The 14,938-nt window shown below is 41.8% G+C and overlaps 1 protein-coding gene across 1 annotated transcript in view; it reads left to right on the top strand.

The window, feature by feature from the left end:
• The window catches only part of PEPD (peptidase D), a 227,580-nt gene that overhangs the window by 53,556 nt on the left and 159,086 nt on the right, over nt 1-14,938 (top strand). The window contains exon 7 of the mRNA XM_074969165.1: nt 2,302-2,346. Coding sequence (XP_074825266.1) covers nt 2,302-2,346 — 45 coding nt within the window. The remainder of the gene's footprint in view (nt 1-2,301; nt 2,347-14,938) is intronic.

Raw genomic sequence — 14,938 nt, 5'->3', positions numbered from 1 at the left:
TTTTGTTCTCTCAGTCCTAAGTAGATCTTCTGAAAGAGGCTTATATTTCTTTTTGTTTCATTCAGTCCTTTGCATTTGGCTGCCTTTTTTGAGTTTGATCTCTTGTTTGGTTGGTTTGAGTAATTTTGCATCCTTGTATCTTTTGTTATGGTTATATATAAGACAACCTCCGATTCACAGGAGAGCCAGTATGTTGGCTGACTAGATGTATATTTTCTTCTTTCCTAGGTGCTTGCCTTCCCTGTCCTTTATGGTCTCTTAGCCTTTTCCCTCAGAAATTGGGCTTTTTTTTCCTACTCATGTCATTGGCTGTTTTGTACTTGTCCATTAGAGAGACAAAGGTGGGTGAGGTAATATCTTTTTTTGGACCAACTTCCGTTGGTGAGAGAGACAAGCTGGGGCCAAACCTGAAGAAGATCTCTGTGTAGCTCAAAAGTTTGTCTCTTTCATGAACAGAAATTGATCCAATAAAAGATATTACTTCACCCACCTTGTCTCTATAATATCCTGGGACCAACATGGCTACAACGCTGTATTTGTCTATGAAAGTTTAAATAGAGCTGCTAGTGCAACTTTCTGCCTTGTTACAATATCTCTTTGTGCTATTTTTCTTCATCAGTCTGCTCTGAGTTTGCATTTCATTTGTTGTATTGATGTCACTTATGTCATATGCAGCTTATATCCTTTCATATCTTGTTTCCTTTAATCTCTCTTTAGGGGCATGGTGGAATACTCTTCAGCCAGAGATGGAATTCAATCTTTTGTTCATTGAACCTCTCTATATTAACTTTATTATCTTGTTCATCAGTTTTTCTCTGTGTACATTTGTGTTTAACTGGCTCTTGCGTCCTATGATTACTTCTGTATAGAACTACTTTAACAGCAGTTACTGGGATGATGTTCAGATGTTGTTCTTGAAGAAAATAAAACTAGACTCTCTCATGTTTCCAAGTGACCAGTTGTTTTCCATAATGATGCAGAATGCTGAATTGTGGTTTTCATGTTGTGGGGGTGATCTAGAAGACCCTTAATGAAGACCCTTAATATTGAATATGGTGCAACATGTAGTTGTATTTGTTGAAGTCTGAGATAAGTTGGCATTTTCTGTCTCATGCTCTTGAAGTAGGAAAGCCCCTGACCCTCACATTTTTAGATTGTATCGGTTCATGAGCACATGTAGAAATACTTTTGTTTGTTGTATTCATAGATTGATAGGTTATTGCTCTGCCATCTGAACCCCCAGACATTTAAATGAACTAATCCCTTAAAAATTTGGTTTGTACTTTTTTGGTGCCTTATGGTATATATAAAGAAGTCCTGAAAGGCGTGCGCGTGCATTTTTTTTTTTTAATACTTCAGAAATGGTGAGAGGACCCTCTAGTCTGTTTTCCCTAGCTTCACTGAAAGGTCTGTTGGGGTGGGACATCCCGGGGCATTTTCATTGTGAGCTCTCAAACTCTAACTGAAGAGCTCATGGCACGGGATTGTCCTTTTATTCAAAATGTTTAGTAGTCATTGAAATGAAGTGTTAACAACAAAAACAAAATCCCTTCTCCCTGCTTAATGTCTCGACCTTCACTCTGCTGGCTCTTGTAATATGAAATGACAACAACTGCTCCAGTTATCAGTCTTTGACAAGATGTAAATGTCTAATGTAGGAAACAGAGAGCCCCTCCTTCCACAATGTCTTGAGAGGTGATTGTGGGGAGTTGGAACCTTCACATTCCCTTTATGCATCACAGAGAAGCACAAAGAGGACACATCCTTTTTTATTTTTTCTCTGTGCAGTTCACCTTTGACAAGTTTGTTTAAATATTATTTGATTTCCCCAAGATTTGAAACTGCTAAAGAACTTTAGGGATGAACATGAAACATTCACCATTTTAATTTTAGTCAAAAGTATTTGAGGGATAAAAATGGAAAATTATATTTTATCTATTTATAAAAAAAACCTCACTCCTAGATAGGGACAAATAGCATGTATGCCCTCTGAGCCTGATCTTGAAAATGCTTTAACATGGGTTTAAATGTATACATATAATTAATCCCATTGACTTCAATGGGACTACTGACATGGGTGAAGATAAGCACATGCATTTGCAGGATTGGGAACCTAAATACGTTTTTAAAAATTATGATGTAGTACATTATTTGATAACTAAAACTGTACTAGTTATCATGTGCTCAGATGAGACACTATATAAAATGCATTTTAGTATTGTGTTTAAAAAATTCTGGCATCCACAATTCATAGTATTGCTAGTTTTTAATTCTGGTGTGTTGTTGGGTTTTTTTTGTTAGATTTAATGTGAACAATAAAATTCTTCATCCTGAAATTGCGGAATGGTAAGTAGTTTATAACCTTTCTTTTCCTAAGCCTTTTTTGTAACTTGTTTATTTTATTACTTCTCCCAGCAGAATCTGGTAAATTCCTTATTGCATGTTTTACAGTAGACATTCCAACAGAAGCCTCTCCCTTTACTGTTTGACATTTTTTTATTCTTATGTTTCATGCTGGGAATGAAAATAACATGCAAAGATTTAGTTTTTACTTTCTTTTAAAAATCAACATTCTGTAACACCATAAGGAACAGAGAAGTTAAGTAACATTTAAAAGGTCTAGGCATTACTACAATGAATACCAAAGGAACTATTAATTTAAAACTTGATATAAGGGGTGCCATTTTATAAACATTGTTTTTACTTCCTTTAAGGTTTATTTTAATAGCATTAATTCTGATGAATTATTTTATTGTTCATATGTATGTCATATGTAATTCTAGAGGAACTCCATAGCAATCTATTTATATGTTAACACCAACCTAAGATAAACCAAATTATAAGGTGCCACAGAACATTAATGTTAATATTTCTTAATTTGTTACAATATTAGTTACAACACTTTGTAATATACATAAGTTATAGTAACATACTATTTTGTCTTAGAAAGCTTTTGCGTTTTGGTACCCACAATTCCTCCATTTTAACAGTATCATTAATGTTGTCTTAACAACCGTTTTATAACTAAGGCTTTCTAGTTTTTCATTTAGCAAATTAACTGAAGAGACAGCAGAGTGGATTTTTCCTAATTAAATTGGTTTTTAACTAAGCATTTTAAACGTATTAGTCTGGAGCTGAGAAAACAAAACCTTACTTATGACAGATAAGCTACTTGTTTTTCAGAACCTTTAAAAAATAAACAGGAAAAATACATACTGCATCCTACTATTGCAGCTTAATATATTACAGGCTACTATACATTACTCTTATTAATAACTTGTGTTAATAATAAACATTACTCTAGTATGAATAATCGTCTGTACAGTAGTCCATGTACTGAAAAGAAGTGTGGAGTTGAAATTTGTCTTGAAGGCACCTGATCATTAACATATCAGAGTAATGTAACTTAATAAGCCAGATTCTTTGTTCTGTTGCATATCCATTTCACTACTTTGGTAGTGTAATAATGTTTTAAAAGAAAAAAAAGGAACACTTTTTAGATAAAATAAAGCTGTATTAGAGTCATCAGTATGAGAGATGGAGATGTGCAGTAGCTGAGTTCCTCTTCTGCAGTTCTCGCACAATTTAGGAGAGGGAAAGTCTCTTAGTGCAGAAACCTGTGACAGCCGCATAAACATTTAGAGTATGGACTTATATATGTACACACAGAAGAAGGAAGTTCCCATGCAGAAGCTTGAATAATTTAGAGTCAAGGTTTTTGAATTAGGTGCTTGATCTTGCAAGGTGCTAAACTCTCTATGAAGTGCATAGAACACATTGGTAGTCACACTGAAATCAATGGAGCTACTCAAATACTCAAAATTAAGCACAAGCTTAAGTGCCTTGTCATGATATAGACCAGTTCAGTGTGTATATCACTAATAGTTATGGCCCAAGATATACGTATTAATGAAGTTTAGGTTGAAAGAGTTTGTTATACATTTCAAGAAACTTCTTATAAATTGTTGCTTTTAATTTTCCCCCTCATTTTTCTGGTATTAAAAAAAGCTACAATCCATCCGCTGTTCCCCTTATCAAAGTAACATCTTGTTTAAAAAAATATTAAAGTTAAGTGTTGCCCGAGAGTGGGGCTGAACCCATGAGTTCTATATGAACTAGCATTGTCCTAATCCCTGGTTTCACACTGGTATATTGATCTGGGGTTGAACTTGGAGATTCAGGTAGTCACTGTTATACCTAGATTAGAGCAAACTGACTGGCTCTCATGATGTTAGTGTGACAGATATTGCAATCCTTTGTAATATTGTTGGGGACCATATTTTATTAAGTTTATGTATCATGGTGGTCCAAGGATTGTATGCAGTGGGGGGGGGGGGTTACCACAACTCTTCCAGGAACCCAAAATAGTAGGAGGTGATTAAGGTGAATCACTTATGTTGTGAACATCTCCACAGAGATACCACCCCCTGAAGAGGCTTGCATATACTGGTTCAAACTGGGTTTTCCAGAGACCAACAGACCAAAAGAGGGCTTTTGATATAAAAAGGCTGGATTGAAATTTTCTCCTCCAGCAAATGGACAGGACCTTCAGTCAAAGGCGGGCCCCAACTCTTGTGGAAGGGTTGGAAAGACTTTTTCCCACTAGGACCCCATAAGATGGGTGACTCCTGGTATATTTAAAGATGATGTGTTTAAATCTGTTCATTGTTTTTATTATGTTTCATCTGTAATGTTTTTTCCTTAAGAATAAATGTGCTTGTTTGTATGGTAATTTGTAACTACTGTCAATACGCTGTTCATAGCCCTCTGAGAGAAAGCCTTTAGCCAGACTGACTTAATGGGAGTATCACAGTGTAAACTGTGCAGACTTAAAGCCCCCGGTCAGAAGGACAATGAGCAGGTGATTTCAGGAGACCTGAGATCTGACTGGGCATTCCTGGAATGGGCAACAGAGGAGGGGATACAGGTGCAGTTACTCTGAAACTATGTCAGCTAGCACTTCAGAACAAATGTCGCAGACTGTTTGCGTGTGAGGCAGTCAGGGTTGGTATCACAGTACTGCAGTATTTCTTATATGAAGCAAGATTACTTCAAGCATTTTGAATGGGTACTTAGATAAGTCTACTATTAAACTCCTTTTCCATTTTCTTGTCCATACAAATCTTGAGATTCAAAGATAATTTATAGGGTGAGAGAATTTATTTAGCAGTTCAGATAAACTTGACAGGTACTCCGTTAGCATGGCTGGAAGTTTAGAATAGAGTTGCTGAATATGTTTAGATAATGCTATGTTTTATATGTGGTCACTTTCTATTGCATAAATTTTCTGATCCAGATGTCCTTTTAAATATTGCTCCACCAGTGATTTGTTCATCTTAATGCATGCAAAATTATGGAGGTGCTCTTGTAGCTCCTTAGTTAAAGTTGCATTGTGATTTCCACTTCAGGCAGATGCTAAATCCTTCAAAAATATATATTAGTCTCTCAGAAGCATTCAAAGTATCTCTGTTGCAACAAGATCAAGATCCTTGGATTTGGGGCATTGCACATGGGAAAGGAGGGAATCACTTAAAGGAGCCTTCTACAAATGTCCACCTTTGGAAATTTACAGGAAGGAGTCTCATGATTCTGTGGGTCACTAAAGAATGTCAACAGGTGGCTGTCTGAAAATTGGTACCCCCCTTCTGAGACCACAGCTCAACAGCATCAGATTGAGGCTACAGTATGTGTAGGAGGGAGAGTAAAGGTAGATGAGGGATGTGAGGTGGAAGTATAGGGGAGGAAATCAGAAGGAAAGTCTGAATTGAACTCGAAGAGATTGGTGGAGCTAGCAGTGGTGCAGAAAGAATCTCCTTTGTACTATATTGTACTTGAAAGCTAGAGAAGAACTTTGGACCTCAATTCTTTCCCAATTTAAAAAATAGCACTTGGTATGCTTTATCAGGGCACATAGCTCTTCAGAAAATTCTACTGTAGCTGTCAGAGTTCAGGTTTTGTGTTCAGGTGTAATTGTAAAGGTGGTGTGTTCTTCATAACTTGGAAGCAAGTGTTTTTTGGGGGGTAAGGAGTCTAGATGTTTGGGTGATATGGCATATGCACCAAGACTGCCTTAATTAATGGTTTACTTGGCTTTTTCAGTTTGTACCTAAGCAACATTAGCTGGAAAGTAATAAATTTTTGGAATGAAGAATATATTTTTTTAGAATATTGAATAGTTCGGGTCATTTGTGTACTACATTTCATGACAGGGGTGCACAAAAAGTCTTCTCCTTAAAGTTGAATTGATTAATTTGAGTTGTATTTTTCCATTGACACATTTATCTTTTCACATTTTAGCAAAAGCTATAGCATTTTGTTTTCCATTATATTTGTTGGAGAAATCCCATTTTGTGAAAATTGGCAACTAAAGGTTAAATGGCTGAGCCTTCTGAACCAACAATAAATGTGAACTAGAATCTCCCACTGTCCTCTAACACCCTACTGGGACAAGGGTTCAGTACTGACAAGAGTGTATGATAAATTATGGATCGGATGTCCCCGATACTCTTTAAGCCTTTGTTTTCAAAGTTTTCTAATTAAACTGATTTATCACACAATTTAAAAGATGAAACACATAAAAAGAACTTGACCTGAAAACTGAATGTATTTTAAATTTTTTTGCAGTTATTGCAGAAGTTTTGTTTTAGATTATTTACATATCCAATACAATTTAAAACATACATTTAAGTGCTTTATTTAAAATGCCAGTTTAACAATATAAAACATATGCTGGATATGTAGTATACTTTAAATATCGAACCCCCTCTTCTCCCCCCGAAAAACACAACCCAGACACTAAACCCGTTTGACCTCGTATGTCAATCAGAATGAAGTTTTCCTACAATTGCACAACGGGCTATTGTCAGTCTATAGTCCCAGTGTCTGTCTACCTTAATGCTGATCTCCACATCAATCATTTTATTGAAATAGAAATAAAGTAATTGCAATGAAACATTGTCACTGGATAAATGTGTCCCAGTTGGAACATGACTAAAAGCCATCCCTTTGCCTGGGCGTTTATCTGACAGAAGCAGCTCATTACTCATAGTCACTGTTCTATTTCATTGGTTTTCTTCTTTAATTGAATAAATCAAGCACTAAAAATACCAATTGTTATATAATGTTTGCAATAATTTTGGTATTTTAATAACTTGTAGTATATCTTAGAGGGGTTATCTGAACAGTGGGGGAGAAACATTTAGCAATATATGAGCATTTTGTTTATATATGCTGTATTTCACTAGCAGCTTTAGGAATGATGAACTTGAGTGTTTATGTACGGTCGGTTTCACGTCTTCTGTGCTTTTTGCATATTTTGAGGGACAGCTGCAACTTTTTTTCTTTTGTTTGAGTGGATCCTCCTACAAATGAGAAAATTGCTATGTAGCTAACTTTGCCACACGTTTTAAAACTGGGCATGAGTTTTGAGAATGCATTTATATGTATATTTCATATTTTCATGTTTCTATAGAAACCTTGTAATACTTTGATCAGTCAGTGCTTGGTCTTTAGAGATATGTTTAAGATCTCAAGGATCGTTTTGTGTTCATTATACAACTTTCTCTTTCAAGCATGTATAACTTGCCCCCATTTAAAATCTTTGGGTAACTAAAAATTGTATTGTTGGATAATTTACCAATAAAGTAAATGGGCATAGGAAATCCTGTAATTTTAGCACTTTTACGCTTTAGGCACATAGTTTAAGGATAGCTTCAGGATGTGCAGGAGTGAATTAGGGAATGAGCATGAATCATAGGATTTTGGAACTACAGGATGTAGGCAGTACAGAGCCTGTGTTGAAGGAAAGAAAGTGACTAAGAAAATGCAGAAGGAGGTTGTTTAATAATAATCAGTTACTGTTTTTGTGAAAATAGTAAAAGAATTACTTTGTTTGATAGTTTAAAACAGATAGTAGATCAGATTCTTCTTCTTAGAGTGCTTTCTCATGTTGATTCCATTCTAGGTGTGTGCGCGCCCATGTGCACAGTCGTCAGAGATTTTTGCCTGGTGGTATCCACAGGGTCAGCTGTGGCACCCCCTTGAGTGCCGCGCTCATGCTCTGGTATATTAAGCACCACCGGCCCTACGCCCTCTCAGTTCTTTCTTACTGCCCATGACAGTTGGTTGGAGCACCTTGTCTTGCTTTGTAAGAGTGTTTGTGGTTCTTTAAAACCCATTGTCTATCTTCTTTGTATATCGTTCGTAGGTACTTAACCATTGAATAAAGTGTTAGGTTTGTTTGATAGTTAGAGTCCCGGCTGGGACTTCACCCTGAAGCAGGGCGTGCCCTGTTCCCCCAGCTTCAAACCATGCTCGTCATGCAAGAGGCCGATGCCTATTAGTGATCCCCACGACAGCTGTTTGAAGTGCTTGAAAGGACAAGTGCAGAATCTGTTAAGAACTTTTGAGCGGGGTATCCACTTGAGGGCCCTCCTCATGGAGGCTGTGCTTCATCCTGCATCCCTCCCACTTGGACCCCACTCCCAGCACCTTGGCATTTGGTGCAGAGTGCACCGCCGGCACCAGGCCCCACCGGGCACTGTTCCCCCTCCCTGATGCCCAAGAAGTGGCAAAAGAAGAAGAGCCCCTCGGCACCGGAAGGGAGAGGGGCTTCGGGCAAAGGACCTATGTCAGGCCACATGCCCACCCTGGAGCTTCACGAGGGTACTGCTGCAGTCAGACCCCCAAGCCCAGCCATGGATCTGCTTCCGACTCCCAGGAGCGGCAAGGGACCCTGGCTTCTCCTAGGGCCTTCATTGCCCTAAGCAGCACTGGCGGCTAAAGAACAAGTAGGCCGGCCACAGATGCCACGCCAGGTGTCAGACTCAGCTAAGACCTCAACATCCAAGGGCAAGCTGGTCATGGGACCACCCCATTAAGGCAGGGGAGCATCCTCAGTCCCCGATTGCAGGCGTGGCTCCTCATCACCACAGTCTAGGACACTGCCTCCGCATCCTCAGAAGGCCCACATCCCTGATGCTGTGCTTTCCCCCTATGAGGCATGGGACACTGGACTCAAAGCACCAGTCCCCATACCCTCGGTACCAATGAACTTCCCACCAGACGTCGCCAAGGCGCAGGTCACCATCGCCTAGATGGTCTCCTAGGCATCAGTCCCCACCAGTGCGGGATCGCTCCCAGTCACAGCACCGGTCTCCACCTCCCCGGTACCGCTCGTCGGGCAAGCACTGGTCCTCGCCCTCTTCTCACCAATTGCTGATGAGGATCAGCTCCAGGGTGGAGCTGTGGAGTCTAAGGACTCCACAGCTCCACCCTGGTCACCAGAGGGGCAACGGTCCGAGTTGGACCAGGAGTTCACTCCCTCTCCAAGGAAGGGTAAATCACCGCCAACCTGCGAGACCAGTATGGCAGCCGCAGTGGTGGCATGGCAGCAGGGACAGTGGTCTGACCAATGGTCATACTGGAATCTGTGGGGTGTGCCTGTAATGCTGGTCCTGTATTCCCACCTTTGCTCCCTGGTCGCCCTGGACAAACTGCCCCTGGCACCACCGGCACCGAAGTCAGAACACAGTGCCGAGTCCAACTCAGGGACAGCACAGCAGGCTCCAACGCCTAAGGAGCCATCCCTAGAGAAGGAAGGGGAACCTGCCCCTTCCTCTGCGGTGTCTCCGGACGAAGCGGTAATGGTCCCCTCCCAAACTGACAGTCCCCCTGACGACTTCAAGGAGCACAAGGCCCTCCTTAAAAAGGTGGATACCAATTTAAACTTGGAGATTGAGGAGTCAGCAAAGGAGTCCGATGACCTCTTTAATGAGATATGTCATCCTCCACCCCGGCCTGGGTTGCGCTGCCCATCCACCCAGGGGTCTTTAAGATTGCAAAATTGCTGTGGCAGACCCCCTCTTCCATTCTGCCTACTTCTAAAAAGGTGGAAAATAAGTACTACGTTCCTGCAAAGGGATCTGAATATCTCTACATGCACCCTCCAGCAGGGTCATTGGTCATGTCCACTGTTAATGAAAGGGACAGGCAGGGACAGGTGAGTGGCACGCCAAAAAGCAAAGATGCCAAGAGATTGGATTTATTTGGCAGGGAAATTTATTCAATGGCAAGCCTTCCACTTTGGTTGTCTAACCACCAGCCCTGTTAGGCAGGTACAGTTTTAATCTGTGGGACTCCCTTAGCAAATTCAGGGAGGCCCTCCCGCAGGACCAAGCCCAGGTATTTGCCACTTTAGTGGAGGAAGGTGAAGCGGTAGGAAAAGGTGCCCTCCAGATGGCCTGGGACGCTACGGACTCAGCAGCCAAGGGTGTCGCCTCTGCAGTGGTAATGAGGTGCAGCTCTTGGTTACAGTCCTCCAGGTTATCCCAGGAGATGCAGACCACCATTCAGGACTTCCTGTTTGAGGGAGCAGGGCTCTTCCTCTGTGCTCACGGACGCAAGGCTCCATGGCCTTAAAGACTCCCGTGCCACCCTCCACTCCTTGGGCCTTCATACCCCTGAGTTGTTCTGTCCTCTGCCTCCCCAGTCTAGGTCCTGAGTACCTACAGGAAAAAGGACAGAGACAAGGGTTTAAGCAGTGACACTGGTCGTCTTCCCATTCATCTCCTCAGCCTGGCACTTCCAGTAACAAAGGAAGCCAGAAACAGGCATTTTGAGGGTGCGCACGAGGACTGCACCCAGTCACATCCCAGGATCCACCCTCCTACTCTTTCCTCAACCACCTGCGGCCCTTCCAGTCGGCCTGGTCACGGCTGACCCTGGACCATTGGGTGCTTGACATAATATCTTCAGGTTACACCCTGCAGTTCGTGGCTGACCGTCCCTCCCACCTTCCTTCCCCATCACTCTTGAGGGACCCTTCTTACAAGCAACTCTTCGTTCAAGAGGTCAAGAACCTTCTGCCCTGGGGGCAGTGGAGGAGGTCCCTCAAGACATGAAAGGGAAAGCTTTCTACTCCCAAAAGCAAAAGGGGGCCTCAGACCCATTCTGGATCTGTGTCACCTCAACAAGTCTCTCAAGAAGTTGAAGTTTCGCATGGTCTCCCTGGCCTCCATCGTCCCCTCCCTGGACCTGGGAGACTGGTATGCCACCCTTGACTTGAAGGATGCATATTTCCATTTTCCTAGGACACAGACGCTTCCTCCATTTTGTGTTGGGCCAGTGCCATTTCCAATTCACTGTGCTGCCCTTCTGTCCCTTCAGCCTGAGAGTGTTCACAAAGTGCATAGAGCCAGTGGCTGCTTACCTGAGGCGTTGAGGTGTTCAAATTTACCCATACCTTGACGACTGGCTAATAAACAGCCGGTCCTGGGATCCGGTGCGGCGGCATCTCTATCTCCATCCCCATCAGTGACCCATATCTTTGATGCCTTGGACCTGCGGTGGAGAGCCTACCTGGGCGATCTCAGTATGCAAGGTCGTTGGCCTAGTCACAATCGCTCCCTACACATCAATGTCAGGGAGCTCAGAGCCGTTAACTTGGCCTGCCAAACCTTCCTACCTCACATAAAAAGCAGGGTGGTTCAGGTCCTGACAGACCGTACAGAGGCTATGTTCTATATCTACAAGCAACCAGATCATCTGCCTTTTTGCCAAGAAGCCCTCAGGCTTTGGGACTTCTGTGTACAACACAACATACATCTCATAGCCACACACCTCCCCGGGGCCAATTGCCTCAGCAGGACCTTCTCTTCTCGCCATGAGTGGTCCTTCCTTCCACAAGTTGTCAGCCTCGTCTTCCAGAGGTGGGGGACTCCCCGGGAGGACCTGTTCACATTCAGACAGAACAGGAAGTGCCATGTTTTCTGCTCGATTCAGGGGATTGACAGAGACTCACTGTCAGATGCTTTTCTGCTCCCAAAACAATGGTAGTCTTCTGCATCCGAACCTGACGGCGCTACACCTGGTGGCTTAACTGTTGCATGGTTAAATGTGGAGGAGCAGAAGTGCTCGGCCGGTGTCCAATAGGTCCTGTTGGGCAGCAGAAAGCCCTCCACCAGAGCAACTTACCTGACCAAATGGAAGCGGTTCGCTTGTTGGTCCTCAGATAAAGGCATTCGGCCCAAGCGGGCCTCGCCGCAATTAATCCTGGACTACCTTCTGCATCTCAAGCTCCACGGCCTGTCCCTTTCATCTATTAAGGTCTTCCGGCTTCCTGTTCTCTCCTTCTCCTTTCCTGGAAGATCACATTCTTGGTTGCAATAACATCTCTGAGTCTCTGAGATTAGGGTGCTTACCTCGGAACCACTCTTTACGGTCTTTTACAAAGACAATGTCTAGCTGTGACCATACCTGGCTTTCTTGCCACAGTTTCATGTGGGCCAGGACATTTAATTACATGTCTTTTTTCCATAGTCACATAATTGAAGAAGGAGAATAGGTTGCATTTCCTAGATGTCAGGAGAGCGCTAGCCTTCCACTTTGAAAGAACCAAGCCATTCCACAAGTCGACGCAATTGTTCGTCATGGTGGCTGACAGGATAAAAGGTTGTCCAGTATCTGCTCAAAGAATTTCTTCTTGGATCACTGCCTGCATTCGCTGCTGCTGCGATCAGGCAAAGGCGCCCCCTCCTGCATTCATAACCGCCCATTCAACCAGAGCGCAAGCCTCTGAGGCAGCTTTCCTACCCCAAGAGCCTATCCAGGACATCTGTAGGGCAGCTCACTGGTTGCCCGTCCACACGTTCATGTCCCATTACACACTTGCCCAGCAGGCCTCGGATGATGCTGGCTTCGGTAGAGCAGTGCTGCAAGCCACAAGACCGTGAATTCTGAGCCCACCTCTGAGGATACTGCTTGTGAGTCACCTAGAATGGAATGAACATGAGCAAGCACTTGAAGAAGAAAAAATGGTGACCTACCTTTTCGTAACTGTTGTTCTTCGAGATGTGTTCTCATGACTATTCCATTACCTGCCCTCCTGCCCCTTCTGTCAGAGTTGCTGGCAAGAAGGAACTGAAAGGGCGTGGGACCAGCGGTGCCTGATATACCAGCGCATGAGTGCGGCACTCAAGGGGGTGCCACAGCCGACTCTAGGTATACCGCTAGGCAAAAATTTCTGATGACTATGGATGTCAGTGCGCACACCTAAAATGGAATGGACATGAGCAACACATCTCGAAGAACAACAGTTATGAAAAGGTAGGTAACAATTTTTTACTCTTACTCAGCTTTAATTTTTTTTCATTGCTTTAATGAAAGTATTTCCATAGCATAGTAGTTTGTATTAATTCATTGTTCTGAGTAATTATTATAAAATAAATTGTAACCTTAAACTCATAAAACCCAGTAAATTTAGATTTAGGGTTGTCCCAGATCTTTAATGCTGGTCCTTAGCATACTACTGGATATGGGAATTTTTATTGCAAGATTACATACTCCCTTATAATTATGGACTAATTTTTGAAGATACAATAAACAGCGTATGAAATATTTATATCAGATAATGCACGTAAATAGGTTTGAAGAGTTAGAGTTTAAACTCTTTCTTTGGAGTTCTTAACACTTATTTGAACTGAATCCTAGAGAGAGAACTTAACTGACATAAATATAACAACTATTGTGGAAAAAGTGGCTTTTGAAAATTAAATGTAGAATGTAACAGCAGAATTCTGAAAGGATCAAGGCAACTCAGTTCTGTGTGATTTTGTTGCTTATCTAGAGCCTCCATATATAGGCCCGTTGTAAATTGCTAGTACTTGCCCAAAATGCAAGACTTAAGATGAAGTGACCAAAGAGTGAGTTGCGCACACAGTTCAAAAAGATACAATTCTGCCATGGAAAGCAGCTAAGAGATTGACAAATGGATTTACATTAAATATAAATAGGATTGATATATTGCTTTCATTTTTTTTACCCATATAGTTACTTTCCAAGGGACCCAGATCACTCGTACATTTTTGCACATACACAGAGAAGCAAATAAATTAGAAAACAGGATGTTTATATGTCTCTGGAGACCAGAATACAGCATCTAAGGAATTCACAGTTAAGTTATACCGTAGCCATGCTAATGACTTGTTTGGATCACTTCATTAATAGAGAGTAGATTCTTGGTATGTTGGGCATGACAGTTTTGAAATTTAGCCAATTAAAAAGTTAAAATTAGTTTCAGGCACCACAGTGTTTCTATTTTAAAGTTTTTCTCTCCCCTGTTGCTGTGTGAAAGACCCACAAAGAGGAGAAACTGCCTATGCAGAAAGTGCATATAAAAGCACAAAGTATATGTATGAGTGAATAGGGGCGATAGGGAAAAAATCTCTCTATTCTAGTTTTAGTAATCATAGGTTACATCTAACAGTAGCTTTTTTTTAAAAAATCATACAAGTGGGTGGAATTTTTTTAATTGACTGCTTTCAGTAATTTAGCTGTTAGTCTGAAGCTCAGTTTACATACCAACTATGTATATTCTGCAGTTGCATTAGCTTGAGCCAGTAAGCGATTTTTTCCCCATTCAAATATCAATGAAAGTATGCATATTTGGCCACAAGCTGTTTTAAATAGGATGCTTAAGTGCATATTAGTACACAAATACAATATTTTCTTCTCCTTACTAAGGATAATTATCTTAAAAAGTATAAATATTAATCATTGAGAATAGTGGGACTTTCACCATTTGGCTTTTCTTGCAATGTGAAACTCACTGCTCTTTACAGAAAGCCAGAGAAACTGGACTTTGTGCAGGAAAATGACTACGGGCTTAGAGGAATAGAAAGGAATATCCTGCACCCAAAGCCCACAAAGCAGGCTGAAGCCCCTCCATGGTTGCTACCCTAATCTGCTGGTTGGAATATAGTCAGCTGTCCTTCTGCAATCCAGGAGGTTTTGAGCCATGTAATCATAAATTCGGTAGCCCAACAACCCCATCTGAGGAAGTCTTTTGCAGTCTTTTATCGATCATCACTACCACCACCACTGTGGCTTGAGGTGCAGAGGCCTCTGGGCAGTTGCACTGCCTGCAACCTCCCCTCATGGC

Source organism: Natator depressus, chromosome 12 (genome assembly GCF_965152275.1).
Source record: "Natator depressus isolate rNatDep1 chromosome 12, rNatDep2.hap1, whole genome shotgun sequence".
In the NCBI taxonomy this organism is placed as follows: Eukaryota; Metazoa; Chordata; order Testudines; family Cheloniidae; genus Natator; species Natator depressus.
This window is presented reverse-complemented; position numbering and strand designations above follow the sequence as displayed.